Source organism: Lissotriton helveticus, chromosome 4_1 (genome assembly GCF_964261635.1).
Source record: "Lissotriton helveticus chromosome 4_1, aLisHel1.1, whole genome shotgun sequence".
Taxonomy (NCBI): domain Eukaryota; kingdom Metazoa; phylum Chordata; class Amphibia; order Caudata; family Salamandridae; genus Lissotriton; species Lissotriton helveticus.
Genome location: NC_136063.1, coordinates 445582352 through 445608377, shown reverse-complemented (window position 1 = coordinate 445608377; position 26026 = coordinate 445582352). Strand labels below are relative to the sequence as shown.

The 26026-nt window shown below is 40.7% G+C and overlaps 1 protein-coding gene across 4 annotated transcripts in view; it reads left to right on the top strand.

Annotated features, from left to right (window-relative positions):
* ESRP1 (epithelial splicing regulatory protein 1) overlaps positions 1-26026 on the top strand; it is a 395873-nt gene that overhangs the window by 27984 nt on the left and 341863 nt on the right. For all 4 annotated transcript variants that reach the window (XR_013610504.1, XM_078687020.1, XM_078687021.1 and 1 more), the window contains exons 2-3: positions 1953-2087; positions 25707-25820. Coding sequence is in view for 3 of the 4 variants with exons in the window: in XM_078687020.1 (XP_078543146.1) it covers positions 1953-2087; positions 25707-25820 (249 nt within the window). In the remaining variant the exon portion in view is untranslated. The remainder of the gene's footprint in view (positions 1-1952; positions 2088-25706; positions 25821-26026) is intronic.

Sequence of the window (26026 nt, the reverse complement as noted above, 5' to 3'; positions counted from 1 at the left end):
TTCCATGTTCTTGGAATGGTACCAGACTGTATTGAAGAACTATACATTTTAAGAATAACTGGCACTCAACTAGTGGCTAAAAGAGCCATCGTCTTTGGAGGACAAGGAACATGGGTGAGCCAGATTTTGCTGCTGAAAGTGCCTTAGAAACTTCCTCAAGCGTAGTTAGTTCAAAGCAGTCTAAGGGAATTCCTGCCATTTTTCCAAGGTCCTCTGGTCTGATAGTGACTTTGGGATCTTGAAAAATTTTCAAAGGGAAGTTAGCGTAGATTTTAATGATCTTTGTTTGAAAATAACTAGCTAGCAGTTTGCAGAAATCTTGTGTTTCTATAGGAGATTGTCTGCAGGCTTGAGGACATACAAAGTCTCTTACTATATTAAAGAGGACCTTTGAGGCATTAGTGGCACGTTCAATTTGGTTGATAATAAATTGACGTCAGGCTGATTTTAAATTCAGATGATCGATGGCCAGAGATTGTTTATACTGCAGCCTGTCTTGTAGGTCTTTACTGACACGCCAGACTCTCTCCAATCTCTTACATTTGGATTTTTAAATCCTTAGCTCCGTGGTGTACCAAGGGGCTGATGTTGGATAGAGGCATAGTTTTTATTGGGGATCACTGCATCCAAAACAGTGACAAAAGCAGTATTAAAGGCTTCCAGCATCATATTATCTTCCATCTCCTTCTTTGACAATTCCAATTGAAAAGCCTCATCGAAGGCTTCAACAGAGAGGTAACGCCAAGGTCTGAGCGCTACTTGTTTCTTTCCTACACTTGTATCCAAACTCTTTGGGCAGGGCAGTTTAATGGAAAACCTGATCATTGAGTGGTCAGACCACGTGAGAGGCTCTGGGAGGTTGCATGTTAAATGGTCAAGTCCAGCACATGACCTGCAAGATGAGTTAGACCTGTCACTCTTTGGGTGAGTCCAATTATGTCAACGGTGGACCTAAATTTATTGACCTCCGGGTTCATAAGATTTTCCCCATGAAAGTTAAATCAAACAGTAGAAGAAATGTATTTGGGTAAAGCACATGCATAGCAATTAATTCTGTCAGTTGGTCTGCAAAATTAGTCTTTGTTCCTGGGGGGCGATATAATAATGCTCCATTCCAACTGTCTGTGGGTGACTTGATAATCTTAAAAATTCCCAATTCAATGCTTTCATTGCTTAGAGAGTTGATCCAATTTACTGAAAGATGATTTTTAAAGATCTCGCCTACTGTTTTTCCCTCCCTATCCAAATGTAAAAAGGTATAATTCTCAGGAATGGCCATCTCAATCAGTGGAGAATTGGTACAATTTAGCCAGGTTTCAGTGAGAAAACATATGTCCGGGGCGTGTGATGAAATCCTATCCCAGATTTCAGGGATGTTTTGCTAGTGATCTCACATTACAATGAAGGGCTGAGGAGTTAGATCGATGCAGACAAGGGTAGAGTGGAGCAACATCTATGCAGGTCAGTGATGGAATGGAGCTTTTTTTAGGTAAGTGAGGGGGAAGGGAGCTGCAGCTATCTGGACTGAGGGGATATGTAGCTATTCATGTGAGGGGCAGAGGCGAGCTGCAGGTGCTGTAATGTGTAATGCATGACCGGGATCAGTGGAGCTTTATTTTTGTTGGTCAGCGACAAAAAAGGGTGTTTTAAACAGACGAGGGGTCGAACTGAGTATACATTTATTGAGGCCAGGGTCCTAATGCCGACACAGGCGGGCGATCTCCGAGAACCACAGCTATGTCGGTAAGGGGAACTGTTTTAATACAGGCAAGGGTGTCTGTATTTATGCGGAGTAGGTCAGCGGGGATCTGTTGGTGTTCAGCTGGGGTTTTGTAAACGCGGTATTTTATTCTGCAGGCAACCGGTTATAGGCCGCCGGGGCACTGTATGTATGCAGGTAAGCGGCACCCTAGTCATGTTTTTTCTTGTTCTTGTTTCTTGTGTGTTTGCAGGTGGGAGAGCTGCATGAAATCGCCATCCGCCCCGAGGAGCCAGAAGGGGCCGTGGAGAGCTCTGAAGAGGCAGAGGAGAGCTCCGAGGAGCACCGGCATGCCTGCGTCCCTCAGCTGGAGCAAGCCCTGCAGCAGGTGAGCCCGCGCGGCACAGATTCGAGCCCTGCGCGTGCGCAGACTCCTCGCTGCTCGTCCGGTCCAGCGGTGGCAGCTGTGCAGGCGCGAGCCACGGACGGTTCCAGTACTGCCCCTGGCTCCTCACGGTCAGAGTGGCTTCCGAAGAATGAGGGAGGAGGGTGGGGAGGGGGAGTTATTAGTGAAGGGGCAGGTCGTCTGGGGTTGCTCATTAAGTACTAGTTTTGCTTTCTTGTTCTGATACATTCTTCACCTTCTTTTGTATTTAAATAGGAATATTTCAAACTGCACAACTTTTTACTGACACCCTGTCAGCCCTGCATCTTGTAAACCCCTTAATGTTTATTTTGCAATTTTTATATCGATCGGACATGGCCTGAAGGCATCAGAGCACTTTATAGCAGTAGCAGCGCGTTACTCATACAGTAATTAAACTCGGACTACTTGGGTAGATGCATGCAGGAGTTACCACATGAGACAATTATAAGACTTGGTCAAACTTCGAACATAGTTAAAGCATAAAACAACTTTTATTTCAGTTAAAAACCATTAAAAGTACATGTATATAAAATTCACAATTCTATTTTATTCTGGTAAATTAAAGGATTGCTATAAATCATGTACAACATTTACATTAAAACAATCATCATCAATACAGTACTTGAAAAAGGAGGAAAACCTTGCTTGTTTCATCATCACAATTTCATCCTCGTCTTGCCCTGTGCAAATCCTACTGCCAGTAAATATTTGCAGATGCTAAAAATTATGAGGTGTTGTTTCATATTTTATTACTCTAAGGGCATCTTGGTGCTTCCTAAACCCTAGCCTTTTGCATAATACGCTAATCCATTTCTTCCTTGCCCTATCGCATGTCGGGCAAAAGAATAGGATGTGTGCAAGATCTTCAATATGGTCTAAGATACATAAAGTGCAAAATGATTCTCCCTGCTTTGTCCACTTTGCAGTATAGGTCTTTATTTGGAGAGTTTTTTACCGATATTTCATGTACAGAATTCTTGCCAAGTGTGGCTAGAAAGTATCAAGCAACTCTTCATTACATGTGTTTGGTTTGACAGTAAGAAATTGTGTTGCCAATCTACCTAAATTGGAATTGCTATGTAGTGCATTCAAAACATAGTCCCAGTATTTTTGTTTTTGTATTTTCTTTGCACAAATAATTGCGCTTCCATCCAGTAGGAGTGAAGGCCAAGCTCAATTAACCATTTCTGGACATGTCTAGTCCAAGGGAAGGTTAAGTATCTATCAAGTTCTAACATTTCCTTAATGCCCTCTCTATAATCCACCAGCTCCTGGGTAGTCCATCATCTAATCCAGTAGAGCAGCAGTCGTAATAGTGCAATATACTCTATCCACTTGATATTTAGATTGTGGAACATCGGAACAAGTGGTGTTGCCAGTAGTAGTCCCAATATCCTTTTTATGAACTTATTCTCACCGTATGCAAATTGCTTAGTGTTACCAATGCCCCACAATTCGGATCTATCTAAGGTGGCCGGCCGCCTGTGCTTTATATTTATAAATCTCTAAGGCTGGTGTGATCGGTTTAGTCATAGATGAATTATATTTATTGGAGATAGCCCCGGACCCCTGTGTGAGGACCGTTGTGGAATGGCTTGTTTGTGGTTTCCATTACAACTTTGAGTCACGTGTTATGCCTAGGTACACAAAGTTCGATATATGTTCTAGTTTTTGTTCACCCACCCTGATTCTCCTGAAGTTCCTTTGAGGATTCACAGCCATATATTTTGTTTTTCCAATATTTATTTCTGGATCTTTTTCCTTACAGTATGTGTTGAAATCGTCCAGTAGGTTTTGGAAGTCCTTAGGTACCTGTGAAATCAAATCGTGTCACCTGCAAATAGTAACTCTGAAATAGGGGCACCACAAAGTTGTGGAAAGTCTTTTTTTTGGGTGTTGTTTTGAGGCAGTTATCCACATCATTGATTATAGTGTGAGAACAGGGTGGGCACAAGCACATATCCCTGTCTCACTCTTCTATCAATGGGGATGGGTTCTGTAAGATCTCCAGTCCTGCTCCAGCGGACTCGCGCGTTGTTGTCCTGGTGCAGCCTCACTATCTGGTTTAAAATGTCTTTGGGCACATGCTTACTTTTTAATGAAGCCCACAAGGGCATTCCTTTGGGTGCAAGATTGAATGCTGCCCTTAGGTCTACGAATGCTATGTAGATGTAACCCCACCCTGTATCTTAGAGAATTTCCACAGGATGAACAGAAGTCTAAATACTTGGTCTACCATGCTTGTGTCTGCTCTAAATCCAGCCAGGAACGGTGGTAGAATTTTAGTATCCTCTATACATCCGTTGAACCTGTTCAGAAGCTGTATAGCATAGATTTTCTGTAATACATCGATTAAGCTAATGGGCCTTTGTTCCATGGTTTTTGCTTACTCCCTTTTTTATGAATAGGGACTATTTTGGCCCCCTTCCCTGAAGCTGGGATTGGTGCATTCGAAGTTATAGCATTGGTGACCAGATTAACGTAAGGAGCCCACACTTCTTTTTCATGCTCGAACAAGTCCCCTGGTAACTTATCTAGTCCTGGGGCTTTCCCTCCTTAACAGTATCAATTGCTTGTATTGTTTCTTCCAGACTAAAATGAATCATGTGTCCTGTACATGTCTCCTGGAAGAGGCAGAAATCAAATTGCTAATGCCAATTTGGATCCACTACCTTGTTTTTTAAAACTTAGACATGACTATATTCCCTGGAATCGCTTCTCTGAGTATTGGGCTGGCCTTCTAGCCTCGCTTCAGTCTCTTTAGTTTTCATCTGCTCTTCACTTCCTTTATTTCTTATCAAGCAGCCCACTATATCTTCCAGGATCGGAGTTTTGCCGCCCGCATAATTCCCTCCCTGGTTTAACTGATCTTTTGTACTTAGTCTACAATTTCGTGGTCCGACATGCCTTGGGTCAAAGCATCGATTTAGATGGTGGGGGTCACATTACGGAGTTAGTTCTGATCATGATGGAGAGAGTCCTTAAGTATGGTCGAGGGTGATTAACTGACAAGTCTGTCAAATAGGAGGAGCTCGAGGTCCTTTTTGAAGATGACTTGGCAGGTGGTAGGCAGGGAGTTTGAGATTCTTGTGGTACTACCACTTCTTGCATATGCTAGACTGTACAGTAACCCAAAATGCTATTTATATCTTCTTCCTCCAGTTTTTAGCAGCGCAATGGAAAGGGCTGATAACCGTTTCTAAAACATAACTCGTCTTCTTGGTATGAGAATATTACTGACACCCAATTGCAAGACTGTTCAGCTGATTCTTTTAACAAGGCTCTGTGTCCTTATCCCTGTCCTCTCATGACTACAAACAATTATTTCGTAAAGGGGGTCCTCTTGCCAAATGTTTAGGTGGTAGGTGTTTCCTAAATGAAGATGTAAAAATATTTCCCCCCACAAACTTTATTACATTTTATTATATTAAAGAGTCAGCATTACAGGAGAATGATGTCCATCAGAATAGCAAATATTGTAGAATATGATCCATATTCCATTTACATATTTGAGTATAATTGTCTCCAGTTTGACATGTTAAGTCGTAAAAAGTTTGCGACCATGGACAGAAAATCAAGTGCTCAAATATGAAACTATCACCACTCTCCCACCCGGATCCCCAACCAAACTATAAACCCCATGTATCATCGGATAGCCATCAATAGAAAACGGGGCGGGGGGTGCCTATGTGGGTGTCGTGCTATTTATTAATCTAGTGAATCTCATGAATTTCCCATACCTGTAATCACTGGGGTATACTAACTTCTGGGCTAAAATATACCTGCTCATTGAAGTCTGCCACAGCCAGGAGGTCTCACATATACCTGAGTTATTGGCTTTGCCAATTTCTTTTAGCAGTGTAACTTTGTTTTTGAACAAAGACACTATCCTTCTTTTAAAATTACTTAGTGTGAACATAGCAGTGCTGTTTTTGGATTGTTATTGGGGATACTGAAATTATTCTAAGTGGTGGTGTTTATAGCTCGCAGCTTAACTGTAGTAAAAAGCGGTTCATAGACTTTACCAAGAAATTGTTTTTGCTTCAAAGGGAACATGAAACAGCTTATATTGCTATATGTGAATGTGTCTCCAGGGCTTTGGCTCAGAGCAGGAGGCAGCAGGGAGAAGTGATGCTGAGCTGTGGACTTTGCACTTGGGGAAGTTGGTTTGAGTCTCCGCATCGGCTAAACATCCTGTGATTCTGGGCACATCATTTAATCTCCTGTGCATAAAACATGAAAATGATTTTGTGATAAAACAAACCAAACAGCTCTTAAAATAATTTCAATCCATCCTAATCGTATGCACGGGAGAGCAGCAGAAGCCTCATGGTTTGTGAGGGTTAGATGTTTGTTGCTTGCTAGAGGCTTCCAATGTGCTTCACGTGGGCCCACTAGTTTGGTGGCTTGATGCTGTAGTGGGGGTTAGGTGCAGCAATTAACATGCTGTATCGGGTAGGGATAATTCATGCATATACTGTGCAGTCTGCTGTTTTCCTTATTGTGCCCACACTGCAAATGTATCAAACTAAATGATGTTACACCACACGTTAAACATGATCACATATAAAGGGAAAGGAGGAAATCTGTTTAGTGAAGGTTGGCATCTCATCACGAGCATAACTACTGCGTGGTGAACAGAAAATGAACTGTAAGGTCAAGAAGGATCCTTTTAACACCCGCATCTCTGAGTACAAGGCGGCTCCAACTGCCAAAGGAAGCATCACACGGTGAACTCAATCACATTTCGGTAAGTGTGGTTGTATTGCAAGCTTAACGGAGTGACATCTAGCTCCAGAGGAGGTGCTCTGCATATTAAAGGAAAACACCTCACTGTAAAGAAAAACTTCGAATGGCAAACTCCAAAGAAAGAGGCACTGTATGGTTGAGAAGTTTTGACACATGGATACCATGACTAAAGTTGGAACACATTTAATGGTTTGGAGACTTTATCAGTGAGGTTTATAGCATACGCCTGGTACCAGGGACGCCTTTCTCTTCCTCCTCTTGCTCTCTCTGCAGACGTGTCGTATTGTTCAGCCCTTTGAATCATACAAAAGGAGAGCCCTGACAAGCCCACGGATGAGGAAAGCTTTAATTACTAATGCGTGTGCTGTACATGTTCTAGCATGACTCACTTTGGTACATCCGTGTGATAACAGGAAGAATGGAACGGCATGCACGCGCTTTGGGAACTTCCGATAAAGTTAGGGTCACTTGGTCCCTCTTCTGTGTTGTGACCCTCAGTGTTCCTGTCTTGGCCTATGCCTTAACGACTATGGTGGCTCAGAAGTTCGTGACGCAGGCATCCCATTTCATTTTACATATTGTGTAAATAAAAATCAGAGCACTTTTTTCAAGTAAAACGTTGAAGCTAATCAATAAAATTCCACTTTTACAGCAGAAGCCATATGGAAACCTTTGCAAATGCATCTAATTGAAAACAATGTCTGCTATACTATGTTTATTAAAAGCTGCAGCAACATACTATCACAATTTAAATATCAAAATGCCAAACTTCATGACCAGATAAAAATGGTGTGTGTTTATTGACCCATATGGCAGTATTAAAACATGAATGGTCAATTATAATACATTTGACAGCCATTGCAGAGATTCAAATTGTTGAAATGATGTACTGTTCAGCTGCAAGTATGAGAACCAGACTACTAATTAAAAGTAAACCAAGAAAGAGAGGCTATGTTAAATGGATGCAGAGACGTGATATCACACTAAAAGGAAACTCTGGCAATGAAAATGTTATCCACAGAGTGAAGAACTCGCCTCAAGTTCTGCTAGAACAACATGCCATGTCAACACACAGTGCCCCGGGCCTAGAAATCAATTGCCAATTTAATAGTACTATCAATGGCAAGATCTCAACAAGTATAATAAACATTCAGAACAGCTTGCTGTTGGGTCATTGACCATGATAAACCTCCTAACACACTACTTATCGAGGAGATGAGAGAACGAGCTGGTAAAAGCACGAGTACAGTGTAGAGTGCTGAAAAACAAAGACAAAAGTTGGTCCTAAAATGGTCCTAAAAACAGGAGCAGTGCATGTTTATAAGGACTTGGTCCACACTCTGGGGGTAGAGCTGAATACAAGAAGAGGCATGACCATGCATGCCATGGACACATGGTGACAAAGAATATGAGACGGATGATGGAGCGAGCAAATGGGAAGCCTGTGGACGGGCATTCAGCCCACAGATTAAACACATGTCTCTGAGACAGCACATTTAGTGTCTAGCCGAGACCTAAAAAGGGGATGGGAATCAGTTAATAAGAAGCAAGCAAATAAGATGGACAAGAAAGCCAGCCAATGGTAAGCAAACGGCTGGCCCAAAGCCCACTGTAAGTATCGGTATTGTCCACAATAGGTCTACGACAACAAGTGGATAAAATCATCTGTTTCTAGGTTAGAGCAAAAAATACCACTGCGTCTAATATATACTGTCTTAAAGAATCAGTGTTTATATCATTAAGAGCAATTTCTTGTATTGAACCACATGAAAAAACTGGTTCTGTGGCCGTAACATTGTAAAAGAGGCTGGCCAGAGGTTTCAAGAGGCCTCATTTCTGAGGCAGGAGAGGAATGGTGCTGGGCTGCAGAGCTGGTGCTGAATCTGAGCAAAAAAATGCAGGGAATCTCCCATTTGGGGAATAAACTCTTGATTTTCTTCCTGTGCCTCTGGTACTCCAATTCTGTTTCAGTGAATGGGTCTGGAAGTGCAGCGTTCCTTGGAACCTTTTCCATTTCCTGCCTCCCAAAGGGTGGGGTGTAGGGTTGGCGAGGTTCCTGTGAGGCAGGGCAGGGGTGGGCAGTCTGTGAGGTGTCATTGTTTATTGCTTGGAGCTGTTGGATTCTGCCTTTTACTGTTCACTAACGAATGTGTGGAAGCCACTGTGCTTCAAAGTAAACATGGAGTTTGAAAGCTGCTGCCTAAAATTGTTTTGTTAAAGACACTTGTAAATCAGGGAGCACCAGTGACAATGTATCATAAATACAGAAAGAAACTGGTTACTGTGTGTCATCCAACTTTCGGCGTGTGTTCAGCTCTGAGACTCGTGTTTTTTGTTGTTGTTTTTTTTACTATTTGTTTTAGGGAGCTGAAGCATAAATGTAACAAAGTATTTTGTTTCATTTTGTCAGGAAAAGCAGAAGTATCTATTTTATCATTATTTGTATGGTCTGGTTACCGGCAGTTAGGACCCTTTGTTTTTATACTTGACTTTCTCAGCAGCCCTTCCAGGTAGAGCAGCAGATTGACGCGTTATACGCTGATGGGCGCGCAGCTGTCTGTTGTTGTAAGAGGTCTGAGGTTGTTCCATGCCAGGCGAGAGAGGCACAAGTCCTGTATGCCTTTTTTCTGGAGCCTGGCACATGTAACCTTGCATTTTTAATTAGTGGAAATCAGAATGCAATGGAATACATCATGTGGGAAATTTGAGGTTGCCGACTGGTGCAAAACTGTCACATAACAACTGTACATCAGTGAAAACTGCGACCCATCTACAGTCTGGCATTCTTAAATTGCATGCAAAATAAACATGCAAACACTCCACTGGCTAGCTGTAGCTAGAGGATCAATATTCAAGGTCATAGATCCTTGAAAGGAAAAAGACCGTCCTACCTAGAAATAAAATTTACAGAATGCAAAATAGGACACTGCGCTCCAAGCTAGCACCACCTATTGTCATATGGCTATACTCTAAGAAATCCATAGGAGGCTCTGCTTTCGTGGGAGAAGCTGCCAAACTCTTTGCCTGCCAAGATTGGAAGCATCCAATAGGATTTCAAGCTCAAAAGTGAGGTGGTGCGGAAATAATGACACCATCCGCTGGCCTGGGATAGAAGGGATCATCGTTCAAGGTTTTATCAGTAGAAGTATGGTCTATACATATGGAAAATTCCCAATCAACAGACCATGCTAAGAAGACTGATAAAGGCACCCTACCCAAACTGGGGAGCTCTGCCCAACATACCTCGAAGTGACCTCAATATATATAGGATATAATTACTACGCCAACCCCCATAAGATGTCTCTCCAATGAATTTTAAAAGTACCCACTGCCACTTGGCATCCTGCCAAATGAAATGAAGGACGCCGAGTGCCCCACTTCCTGCCCATACACTACTTCCGATCACAAGATGGAGGATAGTAGCTGTAGTCTTTCTCCCCTCCTAGATTCAATTCAATACAATCCATGTAACCACTTAATATCATGTACCAATGCCCTACCTGACGCCTCGTTCTTGAGGCATATAATGTATGGAAAGACCCATGGTACCCTACTAAAATAAATCGGGGAAGTATGTTGTATAATTACTTCATGTACATTTCTTTGTAGTTTATTTGCATGAATTATACAGACACCAATGATGTATGCACACCAAATGGAAACGCTGAAAGTGATCATTCCTCTTTTATTTGCCTTCATTATGGATTGGTATTGTCAGTTCATGACAGAATTTTTTTAAGTATTTGAGGGTGAGCAGTCAAACGTTCTGCCAACATGTGTATCGCCCTTCCTGGTAACTATGCCTGGAGCCTTCTCAAGATTGTAAAATTGGTTGCTTCATACATATAAGCACATGTTGCCAAGATATCTAATTATGAATTTAACTAAAAACATTATAATTGAATTCATGAAGCAAAGCAAATGTGAATCACACAACCTATACGAGAGAGGATGAAAAATTGTGACAGTGCTGATAAAATCAGTACCCATTATAATTGTATCAACAGGCACAACAAGTCTAGTTTAGCAAATCGTGAAATTCTGTACACAATAGGTAGGCATTTGGTCAAGAAACGCTTCTTTGTTATATTAGTTATTAATTTGTGAAAGCCTTTTCCAGCAGTATTTGGTATTTATTCAATAGTAAAGAGTCCAATAACAGAAGAAAGTATGGATAAATATTAAATGGGAAGAGCCCATGTACCTCGTATGGCACATCATCTCAAGTAGCTGTCCTTGGTAAAAATGCCTCTATAATCTCAGTTAAACTGTCCTGCCTGAGATAGGGTGATATATTCTAATGCTGCGAATTGAAGCATTAAAGAAGGATAAGTGTCTGTAGGAGATGAATACTTGCATTCCACCTACTTGGCAAATAAAATGAAACTAGAGGAGGTGACGGAGAATTAGAACTCTGCTGAAAGGAAAGTGCATGGATATTGCGTTCTGGTACACGCTAATGTTCCCTCCACAGGGAGGCATAAAGGCATCATTGGCTTTTTTAAATCACCTAAAAAGACACCTCCCCTCCTTTCTGCAGCTAACAAAAACAAATAGAAAAATTATAAACCAATAGTAACCTTAACAAAAAAGCGCCATACATATTCAATGTGTGGCAGTAACTAATAAACCTTAAACGCATTAAATACTACTACTATTATTTAACTAAGATTCCCTAATTTGTATGATGTGAAGGAATACTACGGCCTATCACTTCGTACAAGTTGTCAACTGATTTGTAAATATATTATGCAACTAGAGCTTCACTGGTGTATACTATATTGTAGTCCTGTCATGCAGTGTAATGGAACAACATTGAAACTGTAATTAGGTCTACTTTAGTACATATTGAGGCAATAGACCGGATTGATTTTGAACAGAATCTTATACCAGACGCTAGGCATCTTATTTTCATTATTTCCGAAAGAACAATTGTGAACTCGATAGTAAAAATATACACACATGTAGGGGCATATATCCATCTTAACACCTGATGCATTAAACTATGATTATGCACAAATTCTCAACTCGCACACTGTTATGTAACTAATGCAACGTTTGGGTATCCTATATGATAATTTCCCTTTAATGTGTGTCACAGGACAACAATGGAAGGATATTCCAGTTTACTTTAGTAACATGTAGATCATAGAATGGTTTAATATATTCACTCACCTAAATGATCTGATATCGGTTTTCGTGCATATGTTTCTAATGAGAATAGGATACTTAGTAGAACAATAATCTACTTGTATATCACCTATTGGACTTCTCAAGAACCTGTTTTCGAACATACAAAATGATGATAATTATTTGATGAACAGTTGCATTTATTTGATATATTCTTAGGGAAATATTATGACATTCAAAAATTGATCATGTTTAATCATCTTTTGTTTTTATATCTTCGCCTGTTAATCATGTCATTAATTTAAACATGGGGTCAATTATTGAAGTGATAACATATGCTCAAACTGTTGTTGATGATATTGATTCCTCCTCTCACACCCTGGTGCTTACAGTCTTGAAGTAAACCTTTTTACTATCAGACTAGCCCTTTATGTCTGTTACTACCTAACAGTGACCGATAATATCTTACAACAGCGTGAATGTACACTCCTTGTATTTTCTCTACCAATAATGTTTCTAAACACATTGACCACTTCAATACTTACGGAGTTAGCCAGTGTTACAATCAACTTCTCAATTAATTCTTAGGGCCTTATTACAATGGCGGGGAGACCGCCACCGATAGGCTGTCAATGGCGGTCTCCCCGCCATCTTAACCGACATTCCCTCCCGCCACATTTGGATGGTGGGCGGTCAGAAGGACCAACCGCCACGGATCCGACGGACTCAAGGAGTATGTCGGTCCATCGGAGGCTGAGTAATGCCTGCAATGGTGGCTGTGTGTGTACCCGGCACCGCCATAGGCATTACAATGTTCCTTCCCGCCCGCCCTTTCATGGCGGTGAACCGGCCATGAAAAGGCTGGTGGAAAGGGACATTGGGGGCCCCCAGTGGACCCCATTACACCCTGGCCCACAAACACAGGACCTCCCGCCTACATATCTCTGCACGTTGTGGCAGGCACCGCACGGTGCCTGCCACGTAGTGCAGGGATATGTGTTGGGTGTTTATTTTATACTGAGGCGGGTGCTGCAGAGTCCAGCACCCGCCGCAATACAAAACATGGGCAATGTGACCTCCACAATGGCTGCCACATCCTAATTTGCCCTGTGGGACTACCACCTTGTAGGCAGGTTGTTTCCAAAATGAAGCCATGTCGGATGGACTAAGATCCGTCTGCCATTATAATCGGGCCTTAAATATTTCCCTACCCTCACTTTACCTCTCTAGCATTGCCATCTGTAAATACACTGATTTGGAGAAACATATGAAAAGAGTCACACACCAAGAGATCTCTCTAGTTATCCTATTTTAAATGAAATTCTTTTCCCCATCTTGTTGAAGCTGGATCCCCTCATCTTAAATGTTTGTTTTGTTCTGACATTTGATAGAGAACAAATGTTCCAATGTACCAGGATTCTAGTCCTTCAGATAATACCAACACAACACCCACCAATCAAAATACACCCATGCCACTTTGATTCTGAATCCTAGTTGCCTACTCTCTTCTCAAACTTAGATGACGACCGCTACATGCTACCATGATGGAACCCAACACAGCAACTTTCTCCACACTATAACCTGTTTTGTTCAACTTAACAAATGCTCATATTTTCACACTATTGAACCGGACCGCAAGGGAATAGGATCTTACAGTATCAAAAGAAGGAATGCACAGTTCCCCTAGATCCAAAACCTTGGATGATGTAATGACCTACTTCTCTGTATGTTTTGGTGCTTCTGTCAGTCACCAGGTCATTACTTACCACATCCTTTCTCAGGTTCCAGAAAGACACCACATTGCACAATACTTACCCAAGAAAGGAATAAACACTGACAACATATAAGACCATTGCCGAGGAGCTCGCAAATAACAGTCACAACACCTCCCCTATCCGAGAGGGTACACAAAGCATGCTCCTCCTAGCAGCAATGTATTGGATAGAATTTAGACATCCCTGATGGGAGCCGATTTCACTCCCGTATCAACAATTACCCATTAGAGGGGAATCGCCCATCCCTCTGTAAGTACTTGGTAAAAAAGGGTCCCAACCTTCCCTCACAAGGAATACAAACAAATGATATGCTCTAGGGTTTCTTTATTACATGATAATAGGATGACAAAAGAAAGAAATAACTAAACATCACAGTAAACATTAGCAGCAATCATCAGCACATAGATATACATAGAGCCTGAAAATAAATGACATAGTTAGATACAATAAGTACACCTCACCATAATCTTAGGCGTCTTGTCATCTGAAGAAGGGTCCATCTCTCTTCCCCTCTCTGGTTGGGTCAGGACTCTCTGTTGCACAAACACGTCTGCACCGTGATGTATCATCAGACCGCCAAAACACCAGACCAGCATCTCACCATCTCAGAATCTCTCTCTGACCCCCTTTCTCTAATATAGAATGCAGCTCTCCATCGAAGTTTCTAGCTAACTCCGCCTACAGTTCTCATGGGATTCCTGTACAACCTCGTACCAAGAGCACAACAAGCAGCTGGCCAAGCGTTTTGCTCTGACCCGGCACGAAGAGAGCACATTCCACCCGATAAGAACCAACCCTGTCTGGTTCACTACTGGTGGACAACACATGTAATCTCAAATATAACCTCTCACCTACAGAGGCTCAGAAGATGGCTGCAGTTTAGAATATGGAGTTGCTCAAGCATAGGCCTCTACTTCTTGGAAAGGCAGAATGATATTAGACCACGTCAAAGCCAATAGGCTAAAGTCATAATTCACCTAACTCAAATAACACTATGCACTTAATCCCTCAGTATCCACTATGGAGCACATGTGTGCACCATCACCAACAACACTGCACCTTGACATCCCATACCTTCTATTCTTTGGCAAGATTATTCTAATGCAAGACCATCCTACATTAAGGCTAAAGTAACATAGCACACTAAAGTCAGTACACAATGGTGGTGATCGAGGGTCATCACAGATCAGCAGACCACTAAAGTGGCTCATTCACTACAGATGAGACAGTTGAAAAATAAAAAATGAGTGAAGGCACGCAGTAGGGCATCCTCCTTTTCGCAACTAAAGACCTCACACACCCAGCAAGCTAGGTGTCATGCTTCATCATCTGGCCTTGCCCCTCGTCGGGTCGGAGGTGCAATACCCGATGAGCACCCATAAAGGGGCTCTTTGGCGTGGATCTTACAGCATTGGTTTGGAGATGCTACTTCTATACCTTTGAGTCTCTCCTTAGATACAAAAGGATTTTTTTCCTAATCGACACACTCACCTTCTTTCCTGTCAGTCTATAATACTGATCTGTTTGAGCTTTACAAAGGCCACCATGTTTAAACTCATACTCACCTGTGCAAAACGTATCCTACCTGATTTTGAGTATTCCAAAATTTCAAACCCGAGTAAGAAACCATTAAAGTTAAATTTAATACCTTTTTCGATATAATTCCTTTATCAACCAAGGAGCATGAGGCATTGCGCCATATGGACAGTCCTATTCTCCTCACAGACAAAAGTATACCTGACTTCATTTAACTCACTAAGTAGTGTGTGTGTGTGTGTGTGTGTGTGTGTGTATGTATATATATATATATATATATATATATATATATATCACAAACTGGTTTCTCCTTCCACCTCCACCAAAGCCTCGGCGGCGAAGAAAGAGACACGAACCGCTTCTGTTCTCAGGCAAGATGTTTTATTTTAACCTAGCAGCAGTCAACAGATGACGCGTTTCGGGCTCAGGCGCCCTTGTTCACATAAAGGCTGTATGAGGTTAAAGCCGTTTTTAAATAATATGCCCTTCCCACCAAGGTCACGTGTTCAGGAAAGTAAACGATGGACATAGCAAATAGACTACATGATTTGTACTGAATCAATGTAATTTAGCTAACCCAACAAGCCATAAATTATTTTTGCATGACCTTAATACTGTTTCCAAATACATCATTATATACATGGGAAATTTCTCTTACTGTATTATAGCGTCATAAAAGCTTTTTATGAAATTACAATTTAATTAATTTCAAAGCGCAAATTTCATTTTCGGCATTTTGTCCAATATTCCTGGATAAATCCACATACACTTAGAGAAGTGCAAAAATTCATAATAGCTGCATAAATGCAAATAGCTATAAACTGATTTGTGACTTCAGTTAAAAAAGGGGGATATACAAAAGGATAAGTGCATGGTAAAGCTGCTTCCCAAATTTTCCTACAAAAATATATATACCCTGTGCAAATGATGTGTTACGTGCAGAACATGTTAAAAATGGTGGAAAGATAAAGATGCATCTTTCAACCTGACCTCAACTGAGATAAGACATAATGCAATGTCTCTACCATAGTGTAAAAAAGTGAGGTGAACACTAAACAATCGTCATAATTCGTATGTCTAAGGACCTTCAACGTCTCTGTATTGACCACGAATTTGACAATCCAAACACAATCAAAAAATCGGATAATAATATCACGATTAAGCAAAAAACAAACTCAAATGTTGTACAGTGTGTGTTATCTCATTTAGGGCAGCCATCAGAATACATAATTATAGGCATGTGTACATGTCTTCGGTGTTATTCAGACCATTTGGGCATTTGCTATCGAAGTTAAGGATGAATTTCGTCTCCAATCTCCTAAGCAATGCTTCTCTGTTCCCCCCTCTGCGTGGTTTGGGGACTGCTGATACCACATAGTATTTTAAACAAGATAAGTTGTTATCATGAACTTGTTTAAAGTGACGTGCCACCGAATAATTGGGATCACTATGTAAGATGGCACGTAGATGTTGAAGTATTCTCTCATGTACCTGTAGTTTTGTACTTCCGATGTAATTAAGTCCACAGGTACAGGTGAGGACGTATACTGCAAACTCAGTTTTGCAGTTATAGTTTCCCATTATCTTATGTGGTATAGGACTGAATGGAGTACTGTATTCTGTTGTGCTTACCCGAACTTACAAGCCCGGCATGAGGAGCATTTGTAAAAACCATCTTTGGGTTTTAACCAGTTGGGTTTAGTTCTAATCTCAGGGCTGGTGAGATCTAACTCAGCTCCCATGTTTCTCCCTCTGCTGAATGTTATAGTGGGGCTAGATGGCAAACTCATTTTCAGAACTGGGTCAGTGAGTACTATTCCCCAGTTCTTATTAATGATGGATCTGATTTTGCGCTCGTTCTCACTAAAGGCTGTGATCAGTCTTGGACATTGGACTTTTTCAACTGCCCCGTAGACTGTAGATGGATCAGATTGGTTTTGCGGGACAGGCTCTTCCCCAATGGGATCTGGAAGTAAGCTGGCTCTAGATCTAGCAGATGTCTTAACTAAAGCTGATGTCAAGATTTTATCTGAATAGCCTCTAGCTTTCATGCGACGCATGGATTCTGCAGCACAAATATTGAATTCAGCTTCCGTGCTACATATCCTTTTCAAGCGTAGCAATTCCCCATAGGGGATGCTGGCTATCAAATGCCTGGGATGGGCGCTGGTGGTGTGGAGTGTAACATTACCAGCAGTGGACTTTCTGAATAATGTGCTCTCTATTCTGCCATTTGCTGCATACAGCTTAACATCCAGAAATTCCAGGCTGGTGTTATCTATGTGGTGGGTAAAATGGAGATTTAAACTATTTATGTTGATGTTATTGATGAATTCCAACGCCTTATCTTTGCTACCCTGCCACACGATGAAAATATCATCGATGAACCTGTAATAGTGTATGATATTTTCTTTATATATGGAAGAATAGTCTTTTTTGAGTACTTGCTCCTCCCACCAGCCAACGTGCAAGCACGCATAGCTGGGGGAGAAGCAAGCTCCCATGGCCACACCCCTTAGTTGTTTAAACAACTCCTTTCCAAAAAGAAAGAAGTTGTTATGGAGACACCACTTCATCATGCTCACTAGAGCCTTGTTGTGCTGATAGAATTCGCACGGTCTTTGGTCCAAAAAGAATTTTACAGCTGATAATCCTGCCTGGTGATCTATACTAGTGTACAAGGATTCAATGTCTAATGAAATTAAATACATCCCATCTGACCATTGAATATTCCTAATTTTACCCAGGAAGTCACCAGTATCTTTGATGTAACTAGGCAGTGTTTTTACATGGTTCTGCAGAAAAAAGTCTATGTATTGGCCCACCTGTTCCGCTGCGCTGCCAATAGCGGAAATGATAGGCCTGCCAGGGGTGGGGAGAACACACTTATGCACTTTTGGTATCAAATAAAATACTGGTACAATTGGAGTTTCATTGTGCATATATTTGAACTCATCATTGGAGATTAGGCCATCGCTGCGCAATTGTGTTAACAGTTTCTTGAGCGAATCTGTAGCCAGTTTGTATTTTTTGATGTTAGATGGCTCATAGCACTCAATATTGTCAAGCTGACGTTTTGCCTCCTTAATATAATCTTCCCGGGGCCAGATTACCAAATTGCCACCCTTGTCCGATTTTTTTTTAATGATGATTTCATTGTTCTCCCCTAGTTTCTTTATCAAATTGGCATAGTCCCTTTTCTTTTGCTCAACATGTTTTCTTTGTTTGAATTTCTCAGACTGTATTTGTTTATTCAATCTTTTGATGTCTTCAACCACACAGTCGTGGAACGTGTCTAATGCATCCCTTGGCATCATGGGGATATATTTGGATTTTTTCTTGAAGGGGCTGATCCCAGCACCTTTCTGTAGCAGATTGATGTTATTCATTCTAATCTGGGTAGATGGATCACATTCAGTCTCACTGTTTACTGCCTCGCCAGTATTCAAATCATGGAGGTCCATGTAAGTAGGAATATCTGCAGCCCTAATCCCTAGACTTTCCACATGAGTAGTCATTCCATGTTGTAGCTCTCCGTCTTTGTCTTTGGCATTTTTCAAAAAGAAATGTTTTTTCAATTTAAGTTTTCTAACAAATCTAAAGACGTCAATTCTTGTGGAGCTATAATTAAAAGTTTGGCCGGGACAGAAATTGAGACCCAGAGACAGCAATGTTTTTTCAGCTTCAGACAAAGGTACTTTGGACAGATTAATGATTGTTTTGTCCAAATCTACTTTCTCCTTGTCCAGTTGCTCTTTTTTTTGTTTTTTCCTTTTTTGTTTGTTGATTTTTCTTCTTTCTTTTCTTCGTCTGTTTTTTCTTGCATTTTTTGCTGCTGTTTGCTGTCCTTTCTCGGTCTCAAAGACCGCAGTCTCTCTGCCACTAAAAAATCCAATTCCTCTCCTGCATCAAGTACAATTGTAGGTGTAGGCCTTTCTCCGCTTTCTATGCTGGATTCGCTGGAAATATATATATATATATAATAATACAACATTACATTAATCTTTCATATTCTCATGCTGGACAGGTTTTATTCAAATTATTATACAGAGATCTGGGTATCTGGAAAATATATACTGAAAGTACACCAGTCAGGCTTCCGTGCACGCTGTTAAAAACTCAATACTATTATTACATTAGATTGTATATCTAATCGCTACAACCTAACACAACTGTGTGCATGTTTTATTGATTACTCAACAGTGTTCGATAGAGTGAACAGAAATGCATTCTGGTCAAAATGATGTACTTGGAGATCAAACTTTCCTTCTGCTTGTAATATAACTACATAAAGATGTATGGGTACAAATTAAGCTTTTTGATGGAACAAGTTTAACCCCCAGAGATAAAAACAAATACCTGACGTAAGCAATATTACATCCTAGTTCTTCTTTTCATCTTTATATTTATTGCAGACATTTTGGAAGTTCTATACCAAAAAAAAAGGGATGTGTTCCCGTAACCCATCTAGCCTGTGCAGACTATTTGGTTATCTTATCAACAATTCAAAATGGTCTACAACGATGTCTATCTCATCTGGAAAATTATAATAGATAAAACATGTTAAAAAATCAGTTTTGATAAAAACCAAAATATGCCTCAGGAACTCGGGAATGAATTATATCTGGTTCTTAGAAGATAAAAGGCTTTATATTGTAGATCGGTATCCTTATCTTGGAGTTAAAATTCACAAGCTACTCAACTGGCTCTTCTATTTAATCAACTCAACCAACAATAGTTGCACCCTCTCAAACCGCTTTTTTCTGCGAAATATGGTGGCAGAGCTATCTGTCCAACCTGCACAGCTATCTACTGAAAACTGTCCTGTTTCTACTCGTATGCTATGGGGTGATAGGAATGAAGAACCACGTTTTTGTAAAATTTGATGTTCTGTTTATCAATTGTATTTGTTTCCTTGATTTAAGATCTTCAAACTCTAGAGTAAAGTTAGAACTAAATGCTCCATCGTGGTGGCAACGAATGTCGTAAACATTCTAAATGATTTCTGTGATTGCTTTACATCCAAAGAGAATACATTGAAATCCCTAACCAAAAAGGACATTTTGGCCAGTTCAGGAAATAAGTGTCTATTTTCACTACCCTATTTAATTACGATTTATGAATATGCAGGGTTTACCAGGATTTGTAAATCTTAAGATGTCTGAACAAATTGCAAGAACATAATAAAATATACTGTAAAATAAATTAATTTAACTCTGATATTGATCAAATTTTTAAATGGAAAAATTCAAGTTGTCTCATATTAAGAACTATTCAAGTTATCGGTTATCCTCTTGTACTATGAAATGACAAATATACATTGACTTCAATATAAACACGTAAACCAATAAGATGTCTCTCAGATATCAATGTTTATGTATACTTTTATTGTATTTTGAAGGTTCCTGGCAAAAAAGTAGTGAAAATGAAACCCTTTGCCACCTATGCCATTCGCATAATGAAACAATTTAACATATGCTATGTATGTGTTCCAAATAACTCAAGGCTTGTAAGAAATACCTTTAACGTCTAGTTAAGGTTAATGGAAGTAGGACCATTCAAGAGGCTACTGCACTGTGTTATAAAACACCATGAAAAATCATGGGGTTCACTTTGAAATTCATGTCTATTTCAGAGAGTTTATTAAAACCCCAAAGTGAACTGCATTCCTGTAACTTAATTTATTGCTGCAACAGACATCATAAAACTTTGTGGCTGCTGTCCCATTTGCAAAATGAGTATTATCTTAAAATTGTACTCACACCAAATAGAATTGATTTTACACGTGTTAGTATAATTTTTGTTTTTATTGTAATCGTCTATGTGTCTTTATTATTGTGTAAAGTTTTTAAAGAACTAATACGATAGATATATCTACTACTCTAGGGGACATCATTATCATGGCCAGATACTTCAAATGATGTTCCACCCAGTGGCCACGGACTTTCCCATTTAATATTTACCCATACTTTTTTCTTCTGTCATTAGAATATTTACTCTTGAAAACACACACAATGTTCTCAAAATAGGACGTTCCTCGCTAAATAAAAAAAATATATTTCTTGACTAAACACCTACTGAATAGTAATGATACACGAATCAATTAGACGTGTTGTACCAGTTGATACAACTGTCACATGTACTGCCACAACTTATTAAATTTTTTTCTGGTATCTGATGTGTTTTATGTTTGCCATTCCTGACTGTATCTCATGAAGGAAGTTTAATTATAAGGTTTATATATCTATATCTTAATTCTGCCCTTCAAGAGGAGCCCTTGGCACACCAATCAAAAGAAACCTTCATAATTATTACTGGCAATGAGTACAGTACTAGCTATTAGGACCTGTGAAATGCTACTGATAACTGGAAAGCATAGATACAAGCTTCCCCAGGGTTTTTAACTCATCACTCAGTACTAACCAGACAGATCTGCAAAGGCCAAATAGATCTGCCACATATTGCTGGTCACCAAAAGCCTTCAGCATAGTCCATTCTGAAAGACTTGCATCGCCACATACTGACATCCGAGAATGTTATGTTATGTTATATGGCACTTATAAAAGTGCGCGGCTACTCCCAGGAGTGTCCCGGCGCAGAAACAAAGACCACGTAACAGCCAACAGAAAGAGAAACCCAACTTGCGAATAGTAGTCCGAAGACTTACAGCTGAAACAGCCAGGTCTTTAATTTCCGCCTAAACGTGAGGAGGTCTTGCACCTGTCTGGTACAGAGAGGCAGAGTGTTCCGCAAACGAGAAGCTGCCACTTGTAAGGATCTGCCCCCGATCCTAGACAGCCTGACCTTAGGAGTGGAGGTCAGAAGCTGAGCGGAAGACCTCACTGCATTGGGGAATGTAAAGTTGAAATCTTTCACTGAGGTAAGGAGCCCCAATCTTATGAAAGACTTTGAAGACCAGCACCAATGATTTATAATGAATACGTTTCAGAACTGGAAGCAAGTGCAGGGAAACCAGCAAAGGGGTCGTATGTGTCCTAGGACCTGCAAGAAAAATGGCTCTAGCACAGCGTTCTGGATCATTTGAAGACGGACAACCAAATACGCCAGAAGGCCAAGGTAAAGAGAATTGACGTAATCCAGCCTAGAGATTACCAAGGCCTGTACGACCATCTTTCTATACGAGACAGGAAGAAAGGGGAGAAAGTGTTGCAACATTCTCAACACCCCAAAACAGTTTCAAGTCACTGATTGTATCGGGGCCTTCATTGAGAGGGTAGCATCCAGTTTAACCCCTAAATTTTTTACCGTAGTCACTGGTGCTGAAGGGGTGAGGACATATCTTGCGGCCACCAGTTAAGCCAAGTATCACAAGGGCTGGAGCCAAAGAAAATTAATCTCTGATTTGTCCGAGTTACATTTCAGTTGGTTAATTCTGAGCCAGGAAAAAACCTCCGATAAACAATTTTTAATAGCATTGCCCTTGAACTCTGCCCCCTTCTCACATGTGAACAATTGAGTATGGTCCGCATACGAAATTATTTTCGCACTATGCTTCTCGGTTATGAGTGCGCGAGGGGCCATATACAGATTGAACAGAGTAGGGCTCAAAATTGAGACCTGAGAAACTCCGACGTTGATAGGCAGTATATCGCCGGTAAAAGGAGGGGACCAAATAGTTTGATTACGGTTATTAAGGAAGGATGTGAACCATCTCAATGCGGTACCTCCGACACCGCACTAAAGTCTTCTCAGCAGTCTGTTATGGGGTACGGTGTCGAAGGCAGCAGAGAGGTCCAACAATACCAGTGCCGCATTGCCTCCTTTATCCAATTGGGTTTTAATTGCTTCAGCAACTTCTAGTAATGGGGACAAAAGGCAATAAAGAGATGGGCCTGTGATTACAAGCTGCACTAGGGTCGGCCAATGTTTTTTTCAGCAGGATTGTGGCATGCTTCCAGGACTGAGGCATAAGGCCCTCTCGGAGAGCGGTATTAAGAATAACATTTACTGCAGGATTAAGTACCTCTGCAGTAGATGATAGTATTTTGGCCAGACAGGGGTCAGAGGGTGAGCCAGATTTGAGAGCCTTCATAATGGAGAGGGATTTTTCCAGAGAAATAGCAGGGAATGAAGATCAAGACATTAGCTATAAAATGGTGCTTGTCGGTGGATAATATTTGTTTACAGCAAGACTGGGAAGGAGTGCAGAAGAGGAGGGGCCCTGCACAAAGAACCTCTGGGATATGGTCGCCTTTAGAGATTCTGACACTCAATGTGAACAACTGCAGTTGGAGGCTCTGAATGTGTACATGAAAACCATGCTGGGGCATGTCCCTGGTGTTCATTACAAGTGCAGCATATTGTCAGATTAGGAGGTAGATGCACAGGAAGAGCATGATGAACTGAAGGTCAACCACTTTGGTGAAGTAGGGGGCCTGAGACTGCAAGGCAGTACTCCATGCTCCAAAGGCTATAACCTTACCAGCCTATTACATTTTCATGAATACAGTGGGACTGGCAACCCCCATATCTCCACCGCGGGTAATTTCCAGGACTATCGTTTTTATCCCCACACTTACCAGACTGTTTTAGATTGCTATTAATTGCACCCATTCTCTGCACAAAGCGGGAGCAAAAGAATACGTTTAAAATGTGATTACTGAAGAGCAAACAATTTGGCCAAATAGGGAGGTTGGGATTACAAACCAGGTCTTCTTGACCAAAATTGGGGTGGCAGTGATCCTGATGGCAAGACCAGGTGATTGCCATTTCCTTGGAAATGTCACCATTTTGTGGGCCCTGCCCGAAATGATAACATAAATGGTAAAGGCAGGATTCTATGCAAGTCTCCTAGTTCCATTGTACCATTCCTACAACCCACCAAGTGGACCACAGTGAGTCAAGGTGTTGGCCCACCCTGTTGAATTTCCCATCTTAGTTAGTGGTCCTATCAAGATGTTTTTTTTATGGTGCTCACTACTTTTGTTAAGCCTTTTTCTAAGCTCCCCTAATATTTTTATGTAATGGGGAAAAAGGCGTTGAGGCCTTTTATCTGGGTCTTGAGGCAGTAGGTGACTACCTTGCAGCATTACTGGTGAATACTGCTGTTTGGTTGGTTTTTCAGAGTTTCATTCTGCTCTGATTCGATGCCATGGCCTACATGTCTGACCTCTGAAATGTACAGGAGATCCCAATGGGCCTATTTACCCTATGCCGGATACCAAGACTACTCGCTCGATCTGAAGATGAAGTTGTCGGGCTTTACTTTCAGGAAATACTAAGGCAGACCTTGTGCCTTTTTTCCATCATCCTCACAACTTGCTAGTGGGAGATGTATGTTCTTGTCAACTAACTCAAGGTCATATACATGGCAGTGGGACAATCTAGCAATGAGACGAACCAACACAAGTGCTTAGGAGGTATTTCCCTGAAGTTGATTCCCTATTGTCACCATCATAGCGCGCTGCCTGTGTAGCTCCTGCTGTTAATTTGTCCTTTAAGTCTTGACTTTGATATTTCACCCTCTACTGTTGAAGTTGTCTTATGCTCTCTCTGATACATTGATATTCGAATTGCAGATCTTTTTGTGAAAATATCAGTTTTTCATTTTTTTTGTCATATGTCCAGGTCACTAATCAAGCCTTGGGCTTGTGGTTTTCTTCTGACCAGAGACAATGAAATGACAAACTATGATGTGTACTTTGTCAAGCAGTTGCAAAAAAAAAACTAGAGATTTTGTTCCAAGAGAGACACTCTTTACAAAATTGGTAGGTTTTGAGATTTTCAAAATTGAGCAGATCATATGACTTTTGTGATGTAGTCAGTTCGAATATTTGACAGTTTTATACATGGTGATTTCACTTTAGACGAACTCTGCAAAAAGAACTGGTTTAGTCCAATGTTTAGCTATTGTAAATACATTTTCTGCATGTAATCTTGGCAATTAAAAAAAAAAACTACAAATCCACTGTACGCTTTTTAAAATCATTTAGCACATTTCTCTGGGAAGTATTAAGCAATTTTTGCAAATTTCGCTGGGAAGTATTAACAATGGGAAAGACAGAATACATACAAGGAGCAGGAAATCTGATATAAATTACTGCCAGTATACTCCACTATATCTGATTAATCTTCCATAATGTTAATATTGGTTAGGTCCGTCAGAAGCTGCCTGGTGGTACATAGACATCCTGCTATCTTTATTTGGCCCCATCCACCCCCTCCATCACTTGCCGATTGGAATGTTTTGCTGTGACAATTTCTATATCACAATTTTAAATACTTGTATATTGTAATACCCGCTAGTGCGCGGTACGGCTTGAGGAAAGAGGCACATGTTGCTTATTTCCTCTTGAATTTGTTTTGCCCATTATGCCCTGTATCCTATGATCAACTATTTGACATCTTTTTTGTCTCCTTTTCTGTTTAGTTCAACGAGTCTGTGAGCAATGAGCTCAACATCGGGGTTGGTACGTCATTCTGCCTTTGCACTGATGGGCAGCTTCACATCCGGCAGGTTCTACACCCAGAAGCTTCTAAAAAGGCAAGGCATCTGGTATCTTTTTCTTCTAAAGAGGAGTTGTATTCTGACATAATTTGTGCATTATTGTTTGATATAGAATACGGACATTGGCTCAACTAATGTGGCTTTTCTAAGATTTAAAGATGGAGAGTCCTCATTTTATTAAAGGAACTGTGGTACATGTTCTATTTCTTCCATAGCAGCATGTCTGGGGGAAAAACAATATT